General features: G+C 46.2%; 1 protein-coding gene and 1 non-coding gene across 3 annotated transcripts in view; one reads left to right on the forward strand and one right to left on the reverse strand.

The window, feature by feature from the left end:
* Positions 1–23,919, forward strand: part of LOC129637459 (BOS complex subunit NOMO1) — a 58,356-nt gene continuing 34,437 nt past the window's right edge. For both annotated transcript variants that reach the window (XM_055561631.1, XM_055561632.1), the window contains exons 1-11: positions 1–260; positions 6,631–6,720; positions 8,261–8,306; positions 11,829–11,929; positions 12,818–12,924; positions 15,234–15,306; positions 17,121–17,273; positions 18,836–18,973; positions 19,304–19,393; positions 22,014–22,119; positions 22,303–22,453. In XM_055561631.1, the coding sequence (XP_055417606.1) occupies positions 96–260; positions 6,631–6,720; positions 8,261–8,306; positions 11,829–11,929; positions 12,818–12,924; positions 15,234–15,306; positions 17,121–17,273; positions 18,836–18,973; positions 19,304–19,393; positions 22,014–22,119; positions 22,303–22,453 (1,220 nt within the window). In that variant the 5' untranslated portion in view covers positions 1–95. The remainder of the gene's footprint in view (positions 261–6,630; positions 6,721–8,260; positions 8,307–11,828; positions 11,930–12,817; positions 12,925–15,233; positions 15,307–17,120; positions 17,274–18,835; positions 18,974–19,303; positions 19,394–22,013; positions 22,120–22,302; positions 22,454–23,919) is intronic.
* Positions 10,879–10,951, reverse strand: TRNAG-CCC (transfer RNA glycine (anticodon CCC)). The gene has a single exon. It is a non-coding gene; the product is annotated as a tRNA-Gly (tRNA).

Raw genomic sequence — 23,919 nt, forward strand, 5'->3', positions numbered from 1 at the left:
GTCAGTTGCCATCAGAAGAGGAAGCCGCCGGCAGCGTGCGGAGTGAGGGGCGGGACCCAGAGGCCTGCGGAGGTTCAGGCTGCAGAGGCCGGGCCATGCGGGGGCGCCGGGGTATGGGGCCACCCGAGCCGGCGGTGGTGGCCGCCACCGTTCTGCTGCTGCTGAGCAGGGTAGAGCCGGCGTGCGGTTCCGAGGACATCGTGGTGGGTTGCGGGGGCTTCGTCAAGTCGGACGTGGAGATCAACTACTCGCTCATTGAGGTGAGTGCCCGCCCCGCGGCCCGGAGCTCGGTGTGTGACCCGGGGCCAGGCGCACAGCCTCGCTGAGCCGCGGTGTCCTCGCCTTCCAGGCGGTTGCCACCAGCCCTCCCCGCAACTCCCCGCATTCTGGAAGCCCTTTCCTCTTCAGAGGCGCTGCTTTCTGCGGGCTCTCCGTTGGTCTCCTCCCCAGTAGCGCTGGGGTGGGGGTTCTTGGGGTCAGCTACGCGGTGGGGTGGGGTGGCGGAGCTCTGAAGGTGTGTGCATGTGGGTGTGAAGGACATTTTTGGTAACGATGATAATGGTTTGTAACTTTTGTTAGGTCACACAAAACTAAGGATCCTCCAGATCGAGACCCCAGATACTTAAGAAGGCAAACTCCAGATCCCCACAATGCAGGCCCGAGATCTCTTAAAACCCAGTCTCAGCAGAACGCAGACCCCAGATCCTCAAACCCCCAGGAACCCAGACCTTCTGAAACTCAGATTTCCTGAAACCTGTATTCCAGAACATAGAGACTGCAAGTCTTAACCCCCACAACACTGAGTTCCCCCCCAAATTCTAATCGACCCTTCCTCCTACCCTCTGGGAAGCTTTAAAAGAGCATGAATTCTCATCCCAGAGATCATGACCCAGTTACTGTCTCTTGATATCTCTGGGGCTGGGAAACTATTTGTAATCTCCCTGGTTCCCCATTGGGACCCCTTTCCTCTGATAATGAAGAGTTGTCAGCGCCCTGATCGCTGGGTAGTTATTGGAATTACACAAGAGATTTCTGCAGAAGTCTTTTTATTAAGTTGCAAAGCTCTCTTCAGTTAGATGGTTATTAGCCCAGTGGAATTATGACCCAGAAAGCTTTTGTGAAGAGGAAGGGAGATAGATGGAGGTGGGCATAGAAAATCACTTGCAGGACAAATAGGAAGGGACCCCAAGGAGGGCTGGCCTCTATTTTAGGAGGGTAGTTACTGATGATGAGTCAAAAGAAGGGAATTAGAAAAGAAAGACACTGGAGATGCCAAAGAGAAGGGAGTGGGGACGAAGACCCCAAAGGCATTCTGCCTGAGTAGCTAGAGGGCTATGGTGAAGAGTTGAACCAGCGTGTTCCTACAAAGCGGGTTCCTGAGAATTGGGGGAGGGGTTGGAAGTAGATTCTACAGCTGTTTGACTTAGCCTTGCTCCAAGTCCCAATTTTTGTTCCTGTAGCATGGTGTTGGGAGAGAGGCTGCAGAGCTCAGCATCGTGTATTTCCTAAAGAAGTTACTCATCACCTTCAAGACCCCTATATCTGTGGCTTCTCCATCATTTTTGGTCTTAAGAAGTCAGGCATGGGACTTCCTTGAAGGTCCAATGGTTAAGAGTTCACCTTTCAATGCAGGGGAGTGTGGGTTCAATCCCTGGTCAGGGAACTAAGATCCCACAAACCCAGTGGGACATAAATAACCAGAACATAAATAACAGAAGCAAAATTGTAGCAAATTCAATAAAGACTTTAAAAATGGTCCACATTAAAAAAAAAATCTAAAAAGAAGTCAGGTGTTTAATGAATCTACCCACCGGCAATGGCAAGGCTTCTAGGATCTCTGGGTGCCCATGCTACCTTCTGGGCTGTGGGCACAGGGCATTCCAGAAGCTGTCTTGAAAGGCTTTGCAACTTGTAGCTTCCTGGGGCTTCAGGAGAAAAGTGTAGAGCGCTAGGGACACTCCCACCCCGAACACTTAATAGTGGCTGTGAGAGTGGAGGGCAGGTTTTGTGACCTAGTGTGAAGTATGTTCCCTGAGCCCTAGGGCTGCCTGTCCAGATGGCCTGAGAAATTCATTCTTTCTTCATTTCTGATTATGAAATCTAGTGTTTCATACACATAATGTATCTTGTCATTCTGTGTCCTAACCTGTGCTTTACAGAATAAATGTGAATAAGATATTTTACAATCATTTCTGGGTTGTGTTTTCTGTGTCCCAGTAAAACTACCTTCAGTCTTCTCCATCCTTCTTCCCTTCTGGGTATTTTTCCATCATATTCATTCAGTTAGTAACTGTTGAGTGAGCCCCAGCGTGTTCTGAAGCCTTGTCCCTGGTGTTCTGAACAGTTCAGTGAACAGAGCAGACAAAGTACCTAAAAAAGAAAAACTATATTGGTTGCTAATTTTTTAACTGTTAGGAGGTTTCACATTAAAAACTGCATTCCTGATTTCTCTGGAAAGCCAGCTGATCTTTTGGCTGCAAAACTTGGCTTGGGTTAAGAAGCAGTCCTGTCCCCTTTTAGATGAATGCTCATTGACGGGACTTCCCTGGCCCTTCTGGACAGGTGGATCTTCAGTCCCTGCTTTAAGTGCATGCATCTGAATTTCTTTTTGGCCTGTGAATAAGGTTGGGGATTTGTGGAGTATTTACACTGGCCCAGGCACCATGAAGTGTAAGCCATGGTCACTGCCCATGGGAGCCTGCAGTCTATACGTCATTTCACAGTGTTCTTTTCCTAAGCACACACATTGTGGATTTGCTGCTTTCTACATAGCCTTAGCTGGTATGACTGGGTTCTGTCATTTTCGTGTTATACTCACAGATTACTAACATTGAAAGTTTTTAGATGGATGTTCAGTTCAGTTCAGTTGAGTTGCTCAGTCGTGTCTGACTCTTTGTGACCCCATGAATTGCAGCACGCCAGGCCTCCCTGTCCATCACCAACTCCCGGAGTTCACTCAAACTCACGTCCATTGAGTCGGTGATGCCATCCAGCCATCTCATCTTCTGTCGTCCCCTTCTCCTCCTGCCCCCAATCCCTCCCAGCATCAGAGTCTTTTCCAATGAGTCAACTCTTCGCATGAGGTGGCCAAAGTACTGGAATTTCAGCCTCAGCATCATTCCTTCCAAAGAACACCCAGGACTGATCTCCTGGTTGGATCTCCTTGCAGTCCAGGGGACTCTCAAGAGTCTTCTCCAACACCACAGTTCAAAAGCATCAATTCTTTGGCGTGCAGCTTTCCTCAGAGTCCAACTCTCACATCCATGCATGACCACAGGAAAAACCATAGCCTTGACCAGACGGACCTTTATTGACAAAGTAATGTCTCTGCTTTTGAATATGCTATCTAGGTTGGTCATAACTTGCCTTCCAAGGAGTAAGCGTCTTTTAATTTCATGGCTGCAGTCACCATCTGCAGTGATTTTGGAGCCCAAAAAAATAAAGTCTGACACTGTTTCCACTGTTTCCCCATCTATTTCCCATGAAGTGATGGGATCAGATGCCGTGATCTTCGTTTTCTGAATGTTGAGCTTTAAGCCAACTTTTTCACTTTCCTCTTTCACTTTCATCAAGAGGCTTTTTAGTTCCTCTTCACTTTCTGCCATAAGGGTGGTGTCATCTGCATATCTGAGGTTATTGATATTTCTCCTGGCAAACTTTTTTTTTTATATGAAACTTTTAGAATTTTATTCATTTTCATAGTTTTACAGTATTAGTAAAAATAATGGCCATTATAAATAAGTATAAAATGGAAGTTGATGAAAAAATAACCCCAAGTCTTCCTTGACTCCCACCCTCCTACCAAAAAACTAGCTAGTATATGGCAAATATCCTTTTCACACATTATCTTTAGGCATATATTCACTTTGTAGTGGTGGATGGTTTAGTTGCTAAGTTGTGTCTGACTCTTGTGATCCCACGGACTGTAGCCTGCCAGGCTCCTCTGTCCATGGTGTTCTCCAGGCAAGATTACTGGAGTGGGTTGCCATTTCCTTCTCCATCCCGGCAATCTTGATTCCAGCTTGTGCTTCGTCCAGCCCAGCGTTTCTCACGATGTTCTCTGCATACAAGTTAAATAAGCAGGGTGACAGTATACAGCCTTGACGTACTCCTTTTCCTATTTGGAACCAGTCTGTTGTTCCATGTCCAGTTCTAACTGTTGCTTCCTGACCTGCATATAGGTTTCTCAAGAGGCAGGTCAGGTGGTCTGGTATTCCCATCTCTTTCAGAATTTTCCACAGTTTATTGTGATTCACACAGTCAAAGGCTTTGGCATAGTCAATAAAGCAGAAATAGATATTTTTTCTGGAACTCTCTTGCTTTTTCCATGATCCAGTGGATGTTCGCAGTTTGATCTCTGAGAGTTCCTCTGCCTTTTCTAAAACCAGCTTGAACATCTGGAAGTTCACGGTTCACATACTGCTGAAGCCTGGCTTGGAGAATTTTGAGCATTACCTTACTAGCGTGTGAGATGAGTGCAATTGTGCAGTAGTTTGAGCATTCTTTGGCATTGCCTTTCTTTGGGATTGGAATGAAAACTGACCTTTTCCAGTTGTGGCCACTGCTGACTTTTCCAAATTTGCTGGCATATTGAGTGCAGCACTTTCACAGCATCATGTTTCAGGATTTGGAATAGCTCAACTGGAATTCCATCACCTCCACTAGCTTTGTTCGTAGTGATGCTTTCTAAGGCCCACTTGACTTCACATTCCAGGATGTCTGGCTCTAGGTGAGTGATAACACCATCGTGATTATCTTGGTCGTGAAGATCTTTTTTGCACAGTTCTTCTGTGTATTCTTGCCACCTCTTCTTAATATCTTCTGCTTCTGTTAGGTCCATACCATTTCTGTCCTTTATTGAGCCCATCTTTGCATGAAATGTTCCCTTGTTATCTCTCATTTTCTTGAAGTGATCTCTAGTCTTTCCCATTCTGTTGTTTTCCTCTATTTCTTTGCACTGATCACTGAGGAAGGCTTTCTTATCTCTTCTTGCTATTCTTTGGAACTCTGCATTCAGATGCTTATATCTTTCCTTTTCTCCTTTGCTTTTCGCTTGTCTTCTTTTCACAGCTATTTGTAAGGCCTCCCCAGACAGCCATTTTGCTTTTTTGCATTTCTTTTCTATGGGGATGGTCTTGATCCCTGTCTCCTGTACAATGTCACGAACCTCAGTCCATAGTTCATTAAGCATTCTCTCTATCAGATCTAGGCCCTTAAATCTATTTCTCACTTCCACTGTATAATCATAAGGGATTTGATTTAGGTCATACCTGAATGGTCTAGTGGTTATATACATGTATAACTGAATCACTGTGCTATACACCAGGGACTAAACACAACACTGAAAGTCAACTATATGTCTTTTTTTTTTAAGTACCTTCAGTTAAGTTCAGTTCAATTGCTCAGTTGTGTCCGACTCTTTGCGACCCCCATGAATCGCAGCACGCCAGGCCTCCCTGTCCATCACCAACTCCTGGAGTTCTCTCAGACTCACATCCATCGAGTCAGTGATGCCATCCAGCCATCTCATCCTCTGTTGTCCCCTTCTCCTCCTGCCCCCAATCCCTCCAAGCATCAGGGTCTTTTCCAATGAGTCAACTCTTCACATGAGGTGGCCAAAGTACTGGAGTTTCAGCTTTAGCATCATTCCTTCCAAAGAAATCCCAGGGCTGATCTCCTTTAGAATGGCCTGGTTGGATCTCCTTGCAGTCCAAGGGACTCAAGAGTCTTCTCCAACACAACAGTTCAAAAGCATCAATTCTTCGGTGCTCAGCTTTCCTCACAGTCCAACTTTCACATCCATACATGACCACAGGAAAAACCATAGCCTTGACTAGACGGACCTTTGTTGGCAAAGTAATGTCTCTGCTTTTCAATATGCTATCTAGGTTGGTCATAACTTTTCTTCCAAGGAGTAAGTGTCTTTTAATTTCATGGCTGCAGTCACCATCAAAATGCAATTCCTGAACTGCACTTCTGTTTCTAAAACAGAAGGTATAAGGTGAGGGCCTTAAACCTTCAGGTCTAAGGGCCTCACCTTAGACCTTCTGTTTTAGAAACAGAAGTGGAGTTCAGGAATTGCATTTTTTAAGGTACTTAAAAAGAAGTATAGTTGACTTTCAGTGTTGTGTTTAGTCCCTGGTGTACAGCACAGTGATTCAATTATACATGTATATACATTCTTCTTCATATTCTTTTTCATTGAGGTTTATTGCAGGATATTGAATGTAGTTCCTTGTGCTATTCAACTGTACCTGGTTGTTTATCCATCCTATGTATACAATAGCTTGCTTCTGGTGGTCCCAAATTTCCAATCCAACCCTCCCCAGGAATTGCATTTTAACAAGCCCCTTTCTAACAGCAAAATTGGTTTTAGACTCCAAAACAACATAGAGACAGACTAAAATAAACTGAAAAGCATTGAAAAGTACAACTTTTAGTTTCTAATCTGAAAAATAGTGAATCACATTATTTGGGATGCTTTGTCTTATTTCCCTCTGTCTGTAATGCCCATTGTTCTCAGCTTCCTAAAGTAGGTCCTCAGCAAATGCATTTTGACTGAATGCATTCAGGTTCATTGTATGTAACTAATTCTCAATGGTGATATCATGACTTCTCTTTCCTTTCTAGATAAAGTTGTACACCAAACATGGGACTTTGAAATACCAGACAGACTGTGCGCCTAACAATGGTTACTTTATGATCCCCTTGTATGATAAGGTAAGAGGAGAGAGCACTAAAGTGGTTTATGATGGAAGTTGTCAGTGTGGCCCACAGGGCTGTGCTAACTGGGAGAGTGGCTTTCCCAAGTGAGCAAATACACCTCTGTTTTGTAAGTTATAAGCGGAATATGGCAGTTCTGGCCAAACGATGAGGGTGACGGCTTAGGTACTGGTTTGATTGAATAGCAGTGATTCTCAATGTCTCCAGGGATACTTGGCAGTGTCTAGAGACATTTTGGCTGTTAGAACCGTGAGGGAGGGAGAGCGGTCCATTATCTCCTGCTTGGAGGCCAAGAATGGAGCTAAACAGGATACCATGCTGTGCAGGTCAGGGAAAATGTCCGTGGTTCCAAGTCTGAGAAACCCTGACTTAATAGAACTTCCTATTAATACTTGCAAGCAGGTTAAAACATTGTTAAAAAGTATTACACAGGGCTTCCCTGCCAATGGAGGGGATATGGGCTTGATCCCTCTTCCCGAAAGATCCCACGTGCTGCGGGGCAGCTAAGCTCGTGCGCCACGACTACTGAGCCAATGGTCTGCAACAGGAGATGTCACCGGAGTGAAAACACTGGGCATCTTGGAGAGTAGCCCTTGCTTGCTGCAACTAGAGAAAGCCCACGCACAGCAGTGAAGACCCAGCACAGCCAGTAAACAGACAAACAACTGATTTTTAAAAAATATTATACAAGTAGTGTGTGAATTCAGAAGTATCGTGGGGGAAAAAAAAATCAAAGTTTTTAGAAGTATATGAAGTAAATTTTATCTTTTATCCCCCAAGTCCCCCTCCCTCTGTAGTGATGACTTCTGATAAAAGTTTCAGTGTGTATCCTAGCAGATGGCGTTCTCAGTATTTAGAGTTGTACGGATATCCAAGAATATACATGCATGTACACGTATGCAGACATGCAAATGCGTGTGCTTAGAGATGGGTATCCGCATGCCTGTATTCCTACTCCCCATCCTCCCCACATTTCAGCTTTTTATGTGGAAATGTAGATAAACACAGGAAGTTACAAAAGTTATTACTAACAACACGATAAATGAGTTACAAGAGATAAATATTCTTGAACTTATATCTATGCATAATACCTAAGATTGTTTTCTAGAGGTGGACTAGTTGATATTGTAATCTTGTTTTTTTTTTTTTAAAGCATTCTCAAGGAACCCTTTACTCAAGGGTGTATGAATAAAATCTCATTTTAAGAATTGGCTTTAGTTTCTAAAGATCTGGCTGACCCTGGCAGACTTAAGGGTTAACATATGAAGGGTAAACATGAAACAATAGAATGTTTGGTATTGAAAGACCATGAGTGGCTGAATACAGTGTCTCCAACTCTTTGCTGGATTAAATAGGAGTTTCTGGGGTTGAACTTGCCACACTGGTAGGGAGTCAAAAGTCCACTCCCATTTATGAGCGCAAAGTTTACACTTGGAATTCCATTCCAGGTGTGAAAATTCTACTTTACATGATTGTAAGAGTTGAAGGGTCATCAGTTCTTAGTCTTCTGCATTGATTTTTTTTTTTCCCCTCATAGGGAGATTTCATTCTGAAGATTGAGCCGCCTCTAGGGTGGAGTTTTGGTAAGTTAACAAATAACCAGGTATACTTTGTAAAGGATTAGGCTGTATGCTGAATAGTAAATTGATGGAGTACAGAGATTGTTAAAATATGAAGGATTCATTTCTAGTGTGCAAGAGCATTTTTAACTCCTCCATGCCTGTTACTTTAGAGTAGATTGGAGTTACTTTAGACCTATCCTGAGGTTTTCTGTCTTGTTTCTTGAAATAGACATCTTTTCTTGTACATCATAGGAAATTCCGCTTTTGCAGCTTCATTCATTAAATGCCAGAAGAACTTGATGACTATAGGGGTCAGGAGTGGGGACTTGATTTCTGGCCTGGGATGGCTTCTTTCTTAGCCCCGTCAATGTTTTTTTAATAAACTTTTTTTAGTGAATTAATCGTAATATTGGAGAAGGCAATGGCACCCCACTCCAGTACTCTTGCCTGGAAAATCCCATGGACGGAGGAGTCTGGTAGGCTACAGTCCATGGGGTTGCGAAGAGTCAGACACGACTGAGCGACTTCACTTTCATTTTTCACTTCCATACATTGGAGAAGGAAATGGCAACCCACTTCAGTGTTCTTGCCTGGAGAATCCCAGGGACTGGGGAGCCTGGTGGGCTGCCGTCTATGGGGTCGCACAGAGTCGGACACGACTGAAGCGACTTAGCAGTAGCAGCAATGGTAATGTTAAACATTGTGAAATTTGACAAAAATTCAGACCTACTTAAGAAATCAAAAGATCTGGCAACCTTGAGGCCTTACCAGCTCTGTGACAACTTTGGACGAGTTATTTCCACTGGGTCAGCATCCATCAGGCTCCCAGATGGCTCAGTGGTCAAGCCTCCACCTGCCAGTGCAGGAGACACAAGAGACACAGGTTTGATCCCTGGGTCAGGAAGATCCCTTGGAGGAGGAAATGGCAATCCTACTCTGGTATTCTTGTCTTGGGAATCCCATGGATTGAGGAGCCTGGTGGGCTACAGTCCATGGGGTCACAAAGAGTCGGACACAACTCTTAAAATGTGTGCATACATGCTCAGTTGTGTCCGACTCTTAAAAGCAGTCTTTCTGCACACAGAAAGGCTGCAGACTTCCCTGAGCTGAGTGTCTTAGCATGGTTGGAGGAGCGAAAGTGGGGTTGATCAGAAGAAAGGGTTCTACTGTGGTGTGGCTGATATTTTTGGAGAGCAGAGCCTGGATATTTCGGTAGAGGTGGGTGTGTGATCCCAGTTCTGTAGCTTGAGGGGAAAAAGGGGGCCCAGTTGTTGCTACCAGGCCTGCCTGTGAGTTAGGGGAGGAGGAATTGAATCCCTGCTGTCACAGAGGCAGCGACATGCATCTGGGAGACAGAGTTCTTTCTCAGGTCACAGCTGGGGCTGCCTGACCGCTGGGGTCCAGAAACTGGAGGGGAGTCAGAGCCAAGCCCTGGCCGAGAGGTCACAGATTGGAGGCCTGCGGGAGTGTTTTGTCTGAATCCCCTCCCTACTTGTCAGTTCTTTTTCTTTTGATAAGCTTGTTAATTGAATCATAGCATGCGTGTGTGCATGTGTGCTAAATCGCTTCAGTCACGTCCGACTCTGTGCGGCCCTGTGGGCTGTAGCCCACCAGGCTCCTCTGTCCATGGGATTCTCCACCCAAGAATACTGGAGTGGATTGCCATGCTCTCCTCCAGGGGATCTTTGCGACCCAGGGATAGAACCCGATTCTCTTGGTTTCAGAAATTCTCGTGACAGAGGTATCAGGCAATGAAGTTCAATAAAGTGAACACACATAACCACCTCCTAGATGAGGAGACAGAACCTGACCAACTCCCAGAAGTGCTCCACCCCAGGTGCTTATGAACTACCCTGCCCGACCTAAAATGATAGATTATTTTACCTGTTTTGATTAAATGGAATCATCCAAGGTACAGTTTTGTGCCTGGTTTCTTTCTCGATGTTGTTCACAGGATTCATCCTTACTGTGTGTTACTATGTTAGTTCATTCGATTGCTGTGTGACAGAAAGTGATTTACCCCTTCTGCTGTTGGTGGGCAGCTGGGTCGTGTCCCGATTTTGGCCACTGAGAATAGTGTTCCTGTGAACGTCCTCGTTACTCCTGTGAATCTTGCGGTGCACACGTGTCTGCGTTCCTGTTGAGTATTAATATATACCAGGGGTGGAATTGCTGGGCAGTAGACTTTTTACATGTAATCCAGCCCTAGTAGAGATTTCTGGGCCAGCAGAGTAGGTGTTGCAGAGCTTTGCTCTAGCAGCCGTGTGTAAGAGTTCAGTCCTCCACATCCTCACCAGCATTGGCTGTCAGTCTCTTTTATCTTAGCTGTCCTGATGGTGGGGCAGTTTCAGCCACTCACTGTGGTCTCAATTTGCATTTCGTGATGGTCCATGATTTGAACACTTTTTCATGTGTGTACTGGCCATTTGGATATTCTCTTTTGTGAGGTGCCTGATAAAAATTTTATCCATTTTTCACTGATATCTTCCCCTGTGTGTGTTTGTAATTCTTTATTTTACCTGAAGTTCTCTTTTTAAAAAAGTTATCTCTTTTTTTTTTTTTTGGCCGCACCGCATAACATGTGGAATCTTAGTTCCCTGACCAGGGATCGAACCTGGGACCTTGGCAGTGGGAGTGCAGAGTCCTAGCCACTGGACCGCCAGGGAACTCCCCTGAAATTTTCTCGATTTGTCCATTTTTTTTCCTCTCCCTATCACTTCACATTCTTCCTAACTTTTTAAAAACTCAACTTTAACCCATATTATGATGAACTCCAGTTATTTTTAATTTGCTTAAATTGGTTGCTGATACTGAAAAATCAGGACACAGCAGATAAGACCCAGATTTTCAGTTTTTCATGAGAACTTGGAAGCTCGGGCAGCACTGGGTCATGCGGCAATAGTGGGTGGAAGCTGTCCCCTTTTTTCCATTTGCCTCAGTCCACACTTGGCCTCTGCTGACTTCCAGTCCCCCAGTTTACTATGGACCCTGGAGTTTATGGTCTTGGTATAATGTGGCTGAACTCATGTACTCGATCAGGAGACAGATCTGGGGCCAGACTTTTGGGGTTGAGAGTGGGCTCTGTCCCTCAGGAGCTCTGTGATTTTAGGAGAATCCTTAACCTTTCTGTGCCTCAGTTTACCCTTCAATCGGCTGCAGTGTTACTACCTACCTCTGAGATAGTTGTCAGGGTTAAGTGCTCCTGGTCAGTGCCTGGTCTCTGGTGGGTGTTCAGTAAATAAAAGTTTCTGGCGCTTACTAGATTTTCCATGGGACTCTGAGATACAAGTCAGCCGCGAGTCTGTTACAAACGTATCTTATACTCTTAACCCTGGTTCCCTCTGGGGTGGGGGAGGGAGACTTTTCCCTCCTCTTCCCTTTGGATTTCTAGCCACATGAGTGGCTCAGAAATGAATACAGTGAAAGTTAAGCAGTGCAGTATGTTATATGTGACAGTTTGTATCCTGTCCCAGAACTCAGCTTCCTCTTGTGTCCTGTCCCCTGTCCCCTGTCCCCCTCCCCCCACCCCCTGTCATCGCACAGAGCCGACCACCGTGGAGCTGTATGTGGATGGTGTCAGCGACATCTGCACGAAGGGCGGGGACATCAACTTCGTATTCACAGGCTTCTCCGTGAATGGAAAGGTCTGGCGTTTGTCACATTTGCTCTGTGGTACAGACTCAGTCTCCTCTTACCTTTAAAAAAGTGAGAGTTTTGAAACGGGGGCTTTGAGGCTATGAGGGATGCACAGACTAGCTTCAGGAGGGCCTGGGAGCTCGATGAAACTGTATGTAAAATGTGACGGGTGTTCTAGGGGGCTGGGTCTGGGTTGCTGGTCACTCCTTTGTCCGAGTACAGACAGCAGGATGGCCTTGTAGAGAGACAGGGTCTCAGGGGCCAGTCTCCCCTGCGCGGCCTGCGGTGCCATGGCTGAGATGCACTTGTTTAGTGCCTACCTTTTCTTCACAGTGGGTTTATGCTCCTTTTCCTTTACCCTGAGAGGGAGGGCCTTTGGTCCTGGCTTTATGTCTGGGTTTCTTGTTGGAGATGGGGACCCTGGGTATTTATTCTTTCTCTGTGGCCTAGTCGTGCATCTTTAATTGATGATGCTTTAGAGTCATTCTCAGAGGTAAAAGAATCCACCTGCTAATGCAGGAGACAAGGGTTCAATCCCTGGGTTGGGAGGATCCCCTGGAGAAAGAAATGGCAACCCAGTCAGATATTCTTGCCTGGAAAATTCCATGGACAGAGGAGCCTGGCATTCTACAGTCCAGGGGATCACAAAGAATTGGACATGATGGAGCAGCCAAGCTCGCAATAGAGTCAATGAGCTGAAGTGTCATTTTCCTGTTGCTGTTCCTTCTCCCTGTGCCCCTGCTTCCCCAGGAAGGGCAACCACGATTTCTACCGTCTTTTCCAAGGAATCCTGACCCAAAGAAGGTCATGGCAGCAGGCGCAGGCTGGACAGTGCTGCTGAGGGGAGGATGTGGCTGCTGGGCAGCTCCTAACCTCCTCCTCCTTCTCCACGGCAGGTTCTCAGCAAAGGGCAGCCCCTGGGCCCCGCAGGAGTTCAGGTGTCGCTGCGAAACACGGGCACCGACGCGAAGATCCAGTCCACAGTTACCCAGCCTGGCGGAAAGTAAGTTAACGCTGTGCCGCCTGCCTGCGGCGAGCGCTGGGCCCTGATGCTGGGGGTGGGGCTCTGGGTCGAGGGAGGCCTGGGTTCAGACCCTGATTCAGCCTCTTACCCTCAGACAGGTTCATACCCCACAGGGCCTCACGTTCCTTACCTGTGAAGTGCAAGTCTTTTGACCCATATCTAGCGGTGATGAGATGATTAAAAATGAGATAAATAAAGCACCCGCTGCAGGACTAAGCCTTCATTTACCCGCTGGGACTGGCTCTGGTTCCCAGGTGGCTCAGTGGTAAAGAACCTACCTGCTAATGCAGGAGACGTGGATTTGATCCCTGGTTTGGGACGATCCCTTGGAATAGGAAATGGCAGCCCACTTCAGGATTTTTGCCTGGAAAATTCCATGGGCAGAGGAGCCTGGTGGGCTGCAGTCCATGGGGTCACGAAAGAATTGAACATGACTGAGCATGGCGTGGCGTGACACTGACTCGGGAGTCCAGCAGCCGGTTTGAATCCTGTTTCTCCCATTTGCTAGCTGTCTGCCCCACGGCAAGTTACTTAAGACTGCTATGCTTTGGTTTCTTCATTTATGAATGAGGATAATTATGGAACCTACCACCTAAGGTTATTGAGAAGATTAAATTATGATATTATTGTTTCAAACTGTCTGGCATAGAATATGCACTTAATAACTTTTAGCTCAATACAGATTAGCTCAATTACAATTTTTAAAAATCATTTTATCACTATTACATCGCAATCATTTTGTAGTTGGAACTGATGACTATTTAATTAACCTTGTTGAGTCAAATTTAAAGCATTTATGCAATGGATTTATATTGTTGCGTTGTAAATGTTAATAGATGTGCCAAGATTAATATCCGAATAGTTCCAGCTGATCATTTTGAAAGCATACAAATCACCATTGACTGCTTCAGTACACAAATCTGACTAAACTGCAAAATAGAAATTTATAATGAGCCTGTCAGTATATCATCCAATTTTTAACTGGTGCTTGTTGGAATTATATTTCAGTTTTGAAAAATACTTCTTGTTGCCTCTCCAACCCCCTCCTCTGATCTGTAGAAGGGAATGTAGGACTTTCATTTTCTCTGGTCTCAGTAATTTGCTGCTGGCCCTGCTGGGGAAAGGGACTTGAGCTTTCTGAACCCCCTTCCTGCACGCATGGAGAGTCATGTGCAGAACTGGGGTGCTGTGAGCACAAGCTAGAGGCTGAATCTGACCCAGACCGAAACCCAGTGGCAGTATCAGCACCCCTGTGGCCAGCGCGGCCCTGTGCAGTTATTACAGGAGACATTTGATGTGATAAATACCACTGCGGAAGAAGGAGCTGAGTTGAAATTTTGGCATTCCTGTCACTGGAATCAGCCCGCCCGTGGTCTGGTGCTTTTGCACATCTGAAGGGCTAACTGTGTCAGAATCCTGGACGCAGTGTTTCCAGCCTCAACTCATCTCACTCTGGTCTTGGTTTGTTCACAACTGCTAGAACAGTCTTTATCGGCTTCTGGTTTCATCACAGTTGCTTTGCGCAAGAGCCCAGAGTGGCTTCTGTTTGTTCCTGATAATAGATCTTAATAAACTCTCTGGGGTTGGAGTCAAGCTCGTTATCACCTGCCCCCTGACGCTTAGTGTCATCTTGTGTCAGCGTCCGTCTCAGCTCAGCAGGCCTGTCCACCGATTGTTTCTTTCAATATTCTCCTTTAATTTTTTAATGAGTTCGATTAGTTACTTGATTATGGCCTTTTTTTTTTTTTTTAATATTATTTTTCGTCCTCACCATGTGGCGTGTGGGATCTTCATTCCCTAACCAGGGGTTGAACCCGTGCCACCTGCAGTGGAAGCGTGGGGTCTTAACCTCTGCACCGCCAGAAAGGTCCCTGTCCCCCATTCTTCACACATCTTTCCTCCCTTCCCACTTCTCTTCGTTTAGACGCTTCCCCTCTCCTCACCTCTTCATGCCTCTCTGTCGGCACACACTTGAATGATCTGTGACTGACCCTGTGGAACCACAGGGGCTGGTGTTTAGACTAGAATCCCTGGGGCTGAAGGAAAACATCAGCCTTCCTTCTCGTTAGCACACGAGCCCCTCTCCTTGCACACAGCCAGTGCCCAGTAAGTGCTGTCTGATGAGGATTTGAACAGCGAAGGATGGAATTTCATTTATGCTCCTTTAACTGGCTCAGGGCAAGTTTGTGGTAACTCATGCATCATTTTCTTGTGCTTGGAAGAATAGTCCTAAATTAGAAATATTCAGGTTGCTGGGAGAAAGTGAAGTGATATTTTTTATTTCTTAGGTTTGCATTTTTTAAAGTTCTTCCTGGAGATTATGAAATCCTTGCAACTCATCCAACCTGGCCATTGAAAGAGGTGAGCATTTATTTCCATTATGTTGATGGCCATGCCAACAGTGTGCTGGTTTGGGGACAAATGGAGTGGTTTTCAATTTCGGGTATGAAATTATTTTATGTTTCTTCTAGAAGTTCATGGGAAAAACAGTGATGCTGCTGATTAGTTTGGTGGTGTTTATACAGGAAAACTCCCACACTGTAGCAGATGTTGCTTACGTTGGTTTCTGTTTTAGGTAACGACATTGTCTTCCTGCTGTGAAGTTGGTTTGTTATTAACTTATACCTATTTTAAGCTAAATCAACACCAGAGGGACCTGATGGGATTATTTTATTGTTCTTTTTTCTGTCTGTAACAGCAATACTTATTTTGAATTCTTGTTCTTGTGCCCAAGGAGAATATGTAAGAATGTTTATTGCAGCTTTGTTTGTAATAGCAGAATATTGCAAACAGCCTATATGTCCATGAAGGGGAGAGTGGACTGTGGTTTCATCACATGATAGAATTCTGTATATCAGCAATAATGAATGAACCAGAGCCACGCGTATCAATATGACTGTACTTCAAAACGTAACATTGAAGGGAAAAGGCAAGCTGCTGAAGGTCAAGGAAATATGATGCCATTCATATAGTGATTAGAAACACTTGTGATCAGAACCACTTCTGGATACATTCATATGTGGAAAAACTATAAAGATGCTGCAAATGGGAATGGCGAGCAGTGTATTCACCATAGTACTGATGTCTGCAGAGGGAGGGAGGAAGGGGTGTGTAGGTCTGCAGGGTCTGGAATTGCATTTCTTCTCTTTTATTCTTTGGCTGGTTGGAGCTTATATAGGTCTTCTTTGGTATAGATCCCTGTATCTTTATGTTTGACTGAAATAGTTTATAGTAAAAGATCGAAAAAAAGAAGACACCTACTAAATGTGGTTCTGTAAATAGCTGAAAAAACAGTTTGAAATAAGACCTAAAGGACATTTCAAAAGGTTAGTTTTTATATTGGTTTTTAAGGCTGTGTTTCATTCTTGCTAAAGAAGCATCAGAATTTCAGTTTTTACTCTGTGAGTTTTATGCATTTAAAAGTGATGATATAATTTCACACCTCGATGTGTCTGTATACTGTTTATGGTCTGGTTCTTAGGATTTTTCTTTTCTGGTCAACATTTTAAAATGTTTCACTTAAAACTCAGTAGCTTACACATTATAAATAGAATACGTTTTAAGATTTGCATTGTTCGTTAGTTGTATGCAAAAGGAATTTGAGTTTATTCATGTAAAATTGTGTTTTAAAGTAAAGCAGGCTATTAAAAGTCAGGAAAATGGTTGTCCTTTGGGGGAGCAGTATCAGGAAAGGAGCAGGAGGGGGCTTCTGAGCACCCAGTGTCTGTTCTGTGTCTGGGTGCTGGTTCTGTTCCGTGTCTGGGTGCTGGATGCACGGTGTATTTGGGAAAATAACTGTTCCTGTGTGAATTGTACTTTTAACGAAGAGATTAAAAATACATGGATGCATACCATTCAACATAGAAAAAAATGTTCATTAAAAAAAAATTGGAACATACAGAAGAACATAAAGGAGTGGAAATGGAGAATTTGGAAGGTGGAAAAGTGTAAAAGAAAGAAAATGCCACCATCATCGTTTCCATTTTGCCGCTTTTCCCTGCACTTCATCTTGCCCATGAAAAACAGTTGTGATCATGCTACACATTCATATGCAGTTTTATACCATTTCATTTGTTGCTTTTCTCCGACTTAATATTTTAGTGGAAGCATGTCCTCCTGTTGTTAAATGCTTTGTGAGCGTCTGTCATTTTGGAAGTTAAAATCTTCTTTTGTAGGCGAGCACCACTGTGCGAGTGACCAACTCCAACGCCAACGCCGCAGGTCCCCTCATAGTGGCCGGCTACAACGTGTCTGGCTCTGTCCGCAGCGATGGGGAACCCATGAAAGGGGTGAAGTTTCTTCTCTTTTCTTCTTTAGTGACCAAAGAGGTAAGCAAAGAGGAGTGAAGAAAAAGAGAGATTGTGGGCAGGGAGTGGAGGAGATGGGAGATCAGAGACTAAGAAATTCAGGTCAGTCACAGACATGGAAAACAAACTTAGGGTTACCCGAGGGGAAAGCTGGGCGGAGGAGGGATAAATTAGGAGCTTGACATTAACATATGCACACTACTGAAGATAAAATAGATAAACAATAAGATCCTACTGTATAGCACAGAGGTGCATACATACTCAGTCATGTCTGACTCTTTGTGAGTCCATGGACTGCAGCTTACCGGGCTCCCCTGTCTATGGGATTTTTCAGGCAAGAATACTGGACTGGGTTGCCATTTCCTCCTCCAGGGGATAGCATGGGGAACTATATTCAGTATCTTGTAATAAACTGTATAATTGTGGTGCTGGAAAAGACTCTCGAAAGTCCTATGGACTGCAAGGAGATCAAACCAGTCAATCCTAAAGGAAATAAACCTTGAATATTCACTGGAAGGACTGATGCTGAAGTTGAAGCTCCAGTACTTTGGCCCCTTGATGTGAAGAGCCAATTTACTGGAAAAGACCCTGATGCTGGGAAAGGTTGAGGGCAGGAGGAGAAGGGGGTACCACAGAGGATGAGATGGTTGGATGGCATCACTGACTCAATGGACATGAGTTGGCACGCTATCTGGGCAATAGTGGAGGACAGGGAAGCCTGGTGTGCTGCAGTCCGTGGGGTCACAGAGAGTCAGACATGTCAGTGACTGAACAACAATAAGCTGTAATGGAGAAGAATCTGAAAAAGAATGTATATATATATAACTGAATCACTTTGCTGTATAGCAGGACATAATTCAACATTGTAAACCAACTGTACTTCAATTAAATAAAAAAATCAGGTCAAAGTTGATGGATAGTCTCACCATTTAAGAACCTTGTGTCTCTCTTTTGCTCACAATAAATTGAATGTCTGCTCTGGGAGGCAGTGTAATTCAGTGGAAAGTGCCCAGGCTTTGAAATCAAACAGACCCAGCTTCAGACAGATCCCAGCTCTGCCTCTGAGCAGCTGTGTGAACTTGGGCCAGTATGGTTTCTCATCCGGACTATGGTGATCCATGGTAGGGGAGGACAGTCAGGTGATTTTTTTTCTAAGAAGGCTATACCATTTTTAACTTTGCAAATGAAAATTGAAGTGTTAGTCACTCAGTCATGTCCAAGTCTTTGCAACTGAGTGGACTGCAGCCCACCAGGCTTCTCTTTCCATGGGATTCTCCAGGTAAGAATACTGGAGTGGATTGCCACTTCCTTCTCCAGGGGATCTTCCTGGCCCAGGGATCAAACCCAGATCTCCTGCATTACACTCAGATTCTTTACCATCTGAGCCCCCTGGGAAACCCTTAACTTTGCAAACTTGTATGTAAAAATTTTTACATTGTGCTCTGTTCTCTGCTGCATCGTAGGTTTCAGAAATATTTTGTGAAATAAAACTTATGCAAATTTTTTGAAAGGTGGCTATTTGATAATAATCAGAATGTGGAAGTGGAAAAGGAAGTCATTTTGGCCTTTTTCTCCTGACGTAGGATGTCCTGGGTTGCAACCTCTCCCCGGTGCCTGGGTTCCAGCCCCAGGACGAGAGTCTGGAGTACCTGTGCCACGCGGTCTCCAAAGAAGACGGCTCCTTCTCCTTCTATTCCCTGCCGAGCGGGGGCTACACTGTGGTGAGCAAATCTGACTTCCGTTCTGTTTGTGTTTGGGAGTCTTAAGACAGGAGGTATCAGTACCCTTGGGTTATCAAAGGACCGAATGGTTGGCCTGCAGTTCCACAAACATTTTATTTAGCAGTAATTTAAGGTGTGGCTCTGTCTCCTCAGTAACAGGTGCAAAAAGCCTAAGTCTTTCCTCTTTTAAATGTGAGACCATTATGATTAGTAGTGTCTGTTTGCCCACTTTGAACCCCTGGTTATTTGTGGGCTGCTGGCTTTGAGTGTTAGTATTGATGGTTGAATCATGTTCCTGGCTCTTGGTAATTAACAGACATTTCGTTCCAGATTCCGTTCTATAGAGGAGAGAGGATTACCTTTGATGTTGCTCCTTCCAGACTTGACTTTACCGTGGAACATGACAGCCTGAAAATTGAGGTAAGACCTCCCTGCCTTCTGGAGGGACAGGTGTTGGAGTGCCCATTCCTGGGCACGGGTGTTGCAAACGTGTTAAAAAACAATTAATATTTATCTAAAAGTGCTGTTGGAAAAAGCAGAATCTTACACTTTCTTCCACTTTATTCTGGGATCCACGGAATCCTTCACATCGCTCACATAACATCTGTATCTTAGTGAATTGGAGCCCTAGTTTTATCTACTTCATTCAATGAGATGTGTTCACTGAGTGTCAGTGACATATATTTCAGATACTATTCCAATGTTGGGCTTATTGGAGTAATTGAAAGAGGCAAAAATTCCTGTTCTTGTGTAATTCATGTTCTGATGGCAGAAAGAGACAATACATTTATAAATAAGTAAATCAGAAAGTATATGAGAAGGTCTTGTGTTCTTTAGAAACAAAGCAAGAAAGGAGATTATACCGTTTCAAGGTCAAGTGGGGGTTGAGGTCTCCTAGGTTGTACTTGGGAAGGCCTCACGGGGAGGTGACTTTTGAGTAACAGCCTGAAGGGGAAGAGGCAGTGAAGTGTACTTACGTCTGTGCGAAGAGTGTGTAAGACACGGGAGTGGCAGGTGCAAAAGTCCTGAAGCAAGAGTGTGGCTAGGAGGTGTGGGGAACCCCCAGAGGCCAGGGTGGCTGGAACGGAGGGAGTGAAGTGGGGAGGAGGAGAGGGGGCCAGAGCGGTGATGGGGCAGGTCGTGCAGGTCCTGCTGGGCTTTCTGGGTGACAGTTGGCACCACGGAAAGGTTCTGAGCAGAAGCAGGTGTGCCCTCCTGCCTGCCACGTTGAGCAGAGTCTGCAGGGGGCAAGTGGAAGCGAGGGACCAGCCCGGAGGCTGTGGCAGGAGGCCAGGTGAACTGACAGAGCCTGGGCCGTCTGGGGTGACAGGAGAAGCGATGGGTAGGGTGAGAGGTGGCCTGACAAGCTCCTTAGACCTAAAACAGGTGGTGAATGTGTTTTTCATCACATTTCCATCTTTAATTACAGAGGTAGAAGATGGTTACTATAGAAAATGTGCTGGGTCAAATCCCCAAAGAAAACAGCAGCCTTTTATAAGTGGACCACCTAGGGTTACAGTTATTGAAAAAATTAGATTTTAATCATTTTCTTTTACATCAGAAAGGACTACATTGAAGTAGCTTAACCGGGTGGAAGCTAGCTTTTAGGTCACATGCTCAGCGGGATTCTGACTCTGCCTTTTAAGATTCACTAAAGCATTTGATTGTTCTGCTGTGCACTGGAGGGGGGATGGGAGGGTAAAGGTCAAGCCCTTGGTGCTTCAAGGGACTTGCCAAGAAGGATGGGGGCAGGTGAGTGGGGAAACACATCTCCCGATTGCAAACCAAAGTTTTAAACAGACATGAGTGGAATTTCGGGAAGCAATCTATAAACTAAATAATGTAGGACCGTTGAGTCTCGTTCTTTTACTGTATTTCGCAGCATGTGGTTTAGTGGCAGGTACATGGCAGGTGCCTAATAAAGATGATTGTGGAGCGAATAGACGATTTAATAAGTGGGTTAACCACGTCTTTTTAGACAAAGAGCTATCTGACTAAAGAGGAAGCCATTTTCTTAAAGCTCTCAAATACCATCACATGCATGCATTCCATCCACTCATTCAGGAGTCATTTATTGAGTGCCTACTGTGTATCAGGTGACTGAGACAGAAGAGGTTCCTGTTTTCATGGAGCTCACATTCTAGTGGGAGGTAGACAAACTAGGAAGAAAATCAAACAAGGACTGGCTATTGGGAAGGTTTTTGCTGAAGCCTCTAAAGTAGATTAATGTGATTGTCAGTGCGTGGCTGGGGCAAGAGGCAGGGGCTCCCGAGAGAAGGTAGTCGGAGAGGGTGTCTCGGAGGTGGTGACGGTTTGAGCAGAACCTGAAGGATGAGATGGGGCGGCCTGTCTCCCATCTTCTGCAGTTGTAGGAGGAGATCCAGGCCGAGGGAGCAGCTGGTATGAAAGCCCCACATGGTGAAGGCACGTGGGAACCCCAGATCAGGGTGGCTGGAGCCCAGCAGCTGTGGAGGGCCGGGCCCAGGCCCTCACAGGCAGGGAGGGTGCAGACATATAAACTGAGCTGAGAATGTGGGGTGAGGCGATGTGCAGCAGCCGGGGCTGAGTGATGGGGTGTAGGCAGACCTAGGACTTTGAATTCCGGTGTGGTGGGAAAGCCCGAGAGACCTTGCAGAGATGGAATCCACGCGACTGTGATGCTGGTGGCTGGGCAGCGGGGTGCACGGTGATCCTGGGTCTAGGCTGGGAGACTGCGGGGTGGCCTGGCCCCCGGAAAGAGCATCTGGAGGGGAGCGGGCATGGAGGGGTGCTCTCACGGGTCTGACTCAGTGGTCTCTGGGGAAGTCAGTCTCTCGATCTTTTTCATTCAGTTATTTGACAAATACCCATGTTTTGGGAATCTAAGGAGGAAGACAGACGTGGGAAACGGTTGCTGGTGGGTGAGTTGGGAGGGAGCCGGGCTGTCGCAGGGGACCAGGAGGAGCCAGCGTGGGCCGGCGTGCTGAGCGGTGGCCCGAGGGGCCTAAGCGGGGCTTCCTCACTCAAGTACACGACAGCTTCTCCCTGTTCTCATCTTCAGCCGGTGTTCCACGTCATGGGATTCTCTGTCACCGGGAGGGTCTTGAATGGACCGGAAGGCGAAGGTGTCCCGGATGCGGTGGTCACCCTGAACAGCCAGATCAAAGGTGGGCAGACACGCTGGGCCCAGGCCTGGTTGCCAGGGCTGGGTTTTGCTACCGGGGGAAATGGAAAGGAAACAAAATCTTAACGACTCTGTGAAAACAAGCCAGCTTTCGGTATCGCCATGTAGATGAGGGACATGCAGCTGTTTTCGGCTCATCCTTTGTCAGCATGTTTTTGTTCTACAGTCAGAACAAAAGCTGATGGCTCGTTCCGCCTGGAGAACATAACCACCGGGACATACACCATCCACGCCCAGAAGGAGCACCTGTACTTTGAAACCGTCACGATCAAAATCGCACCCAACACACCTCAGCTGGCGGACATCATCGCCACGGGGTAAGGGGATCGTGGGGGGCCCCGGGGCTTACGCTGGCGGTCAGCAGAGACCAGAACACCTTCGGTCTGACCTTGTGTTTCTGCCACGGAGTCTCATCCAGTCTCCGACACCTGTGGAGACGCAGCTGGCTTCTTTAGAAAGATCAGAGCTAAATGTTATAAACTGAAAGTACTTGGCTGTTGGCTGCTTCCCGAAAATCATCTTGCTTCAAAATTAAAGTGGGTTTACGATAGAAGAGGATATGTCGTGCCTGACTTCACATCTGTGGGGCCTTCCTTGGCTTAATTGGAAGGCAGTGTAGTTGGTTGAGAACGTTGTTTGTAAGGTGCTTCGGGTCATGGTCACAATTCTTCCTGTTTTGTTGTGCTTAGCGTGAGTTGTGAGGGGACATGCTGTGGTTGAATTCCTGTAGCTTCATCACACAGTGGCAATGTTTAGTGCAGAGAACCCTGGCCTTGGAGTAGAGTCTGGGTCTTTCTTATCTGCATGTTCCCTAGAGAGTGGAGGTGGGGGGAGGCTGCCATCTTTTCCTTGGCAATAGGTGCTCACCAAAAAGTTACTTGGTGGCTCAGTTGGTAAAGAATCTGCCTGCAGTGCAGGAGAGACCTGGGTTCAATCCCCGGGTCGGGAAGGTCCCTTGGAGAAGGGAATGACCACCCACTCCAGTATTGTTGCCTGGAAAATCCCATGGACAGAGGAGAGTGGCGGGCTATGGGGTGGGGCAGGGTCTGCATGGAGAGCGGCCTCTCAGAGCAGCATGGTGTGGATGAGGGATGGGGGCACAGCGCCTGGTGTTGCTGGAGTGGAAAGTGCTGAGCAGACGGAGGGAGCAGGTGTCGCAGGGCCTCTTCATGCCCCATTGGAAGTGGGGGGCATCAGGGAGAAAAGTCAAAGGCCAGTGAACAGTTGTAAGCATGGAGGTAACATGGTTAGATTTTTGTCTTCAGTGAGACACGTTGGTGCCATGGCGGGGAAGGCCTCGAAGGGTCGAGATGAGGGTGCAGGAGTCCTGAAAGCAGAGTTGACGAGAGCCTGTCTGATGGAGAAATGTCTCGGGGTTCCCAGCCCAAGGGGCAGTGTGGCCGCGGCCCTGGAGAGGAGCCAGGTGGGGCTGAGGCATCAGTTGTGACCACGGGGTCCGCAGGCCCACTAGGTGGCGCTCTTTACCAGGTGCTCAGATGGATTGTGACTCTGGAAGACTTGGTGGCAGAACCTTGCAAAGTGTAGGAGTGGGTAGAAGTGGATCTGTGGACCAGAAATAGAATGTCAGCCCTTGAGGGGCGGGGGCTTTAGATGTGACCTCCTGCCAGTCATGGGGGTCCAGGAGCTGAGCCCTGAAGATGTGCTTTACTGGCTTGGTCCCTGAGGAGGTTTTCTCTAGGCAGGTGGGGGCTCTGGGTCAGGGCTTCCGCGAGGAAGCAGACCCCCGAGGAGCCTCAGGAAGTGATCCTGGGCTTCAGTTCTC

This window comes from Bubalus kerabau, chromosome 23, assembly GCF_029407905.1.
Source record: "Bubalus kerabau isolate K-KA32 ecotype Philippines breed swamp buffalo chromosome 23, PCC_UOA_SB_1v2, whole genome shotgun sequence".
Classification (NCBI taxonomy): Eukaryota; Metazoa; Chordata; class Mammalia; order Artiodactyla; family Bovidae; genus Bubalus; species Bubalus kerabau.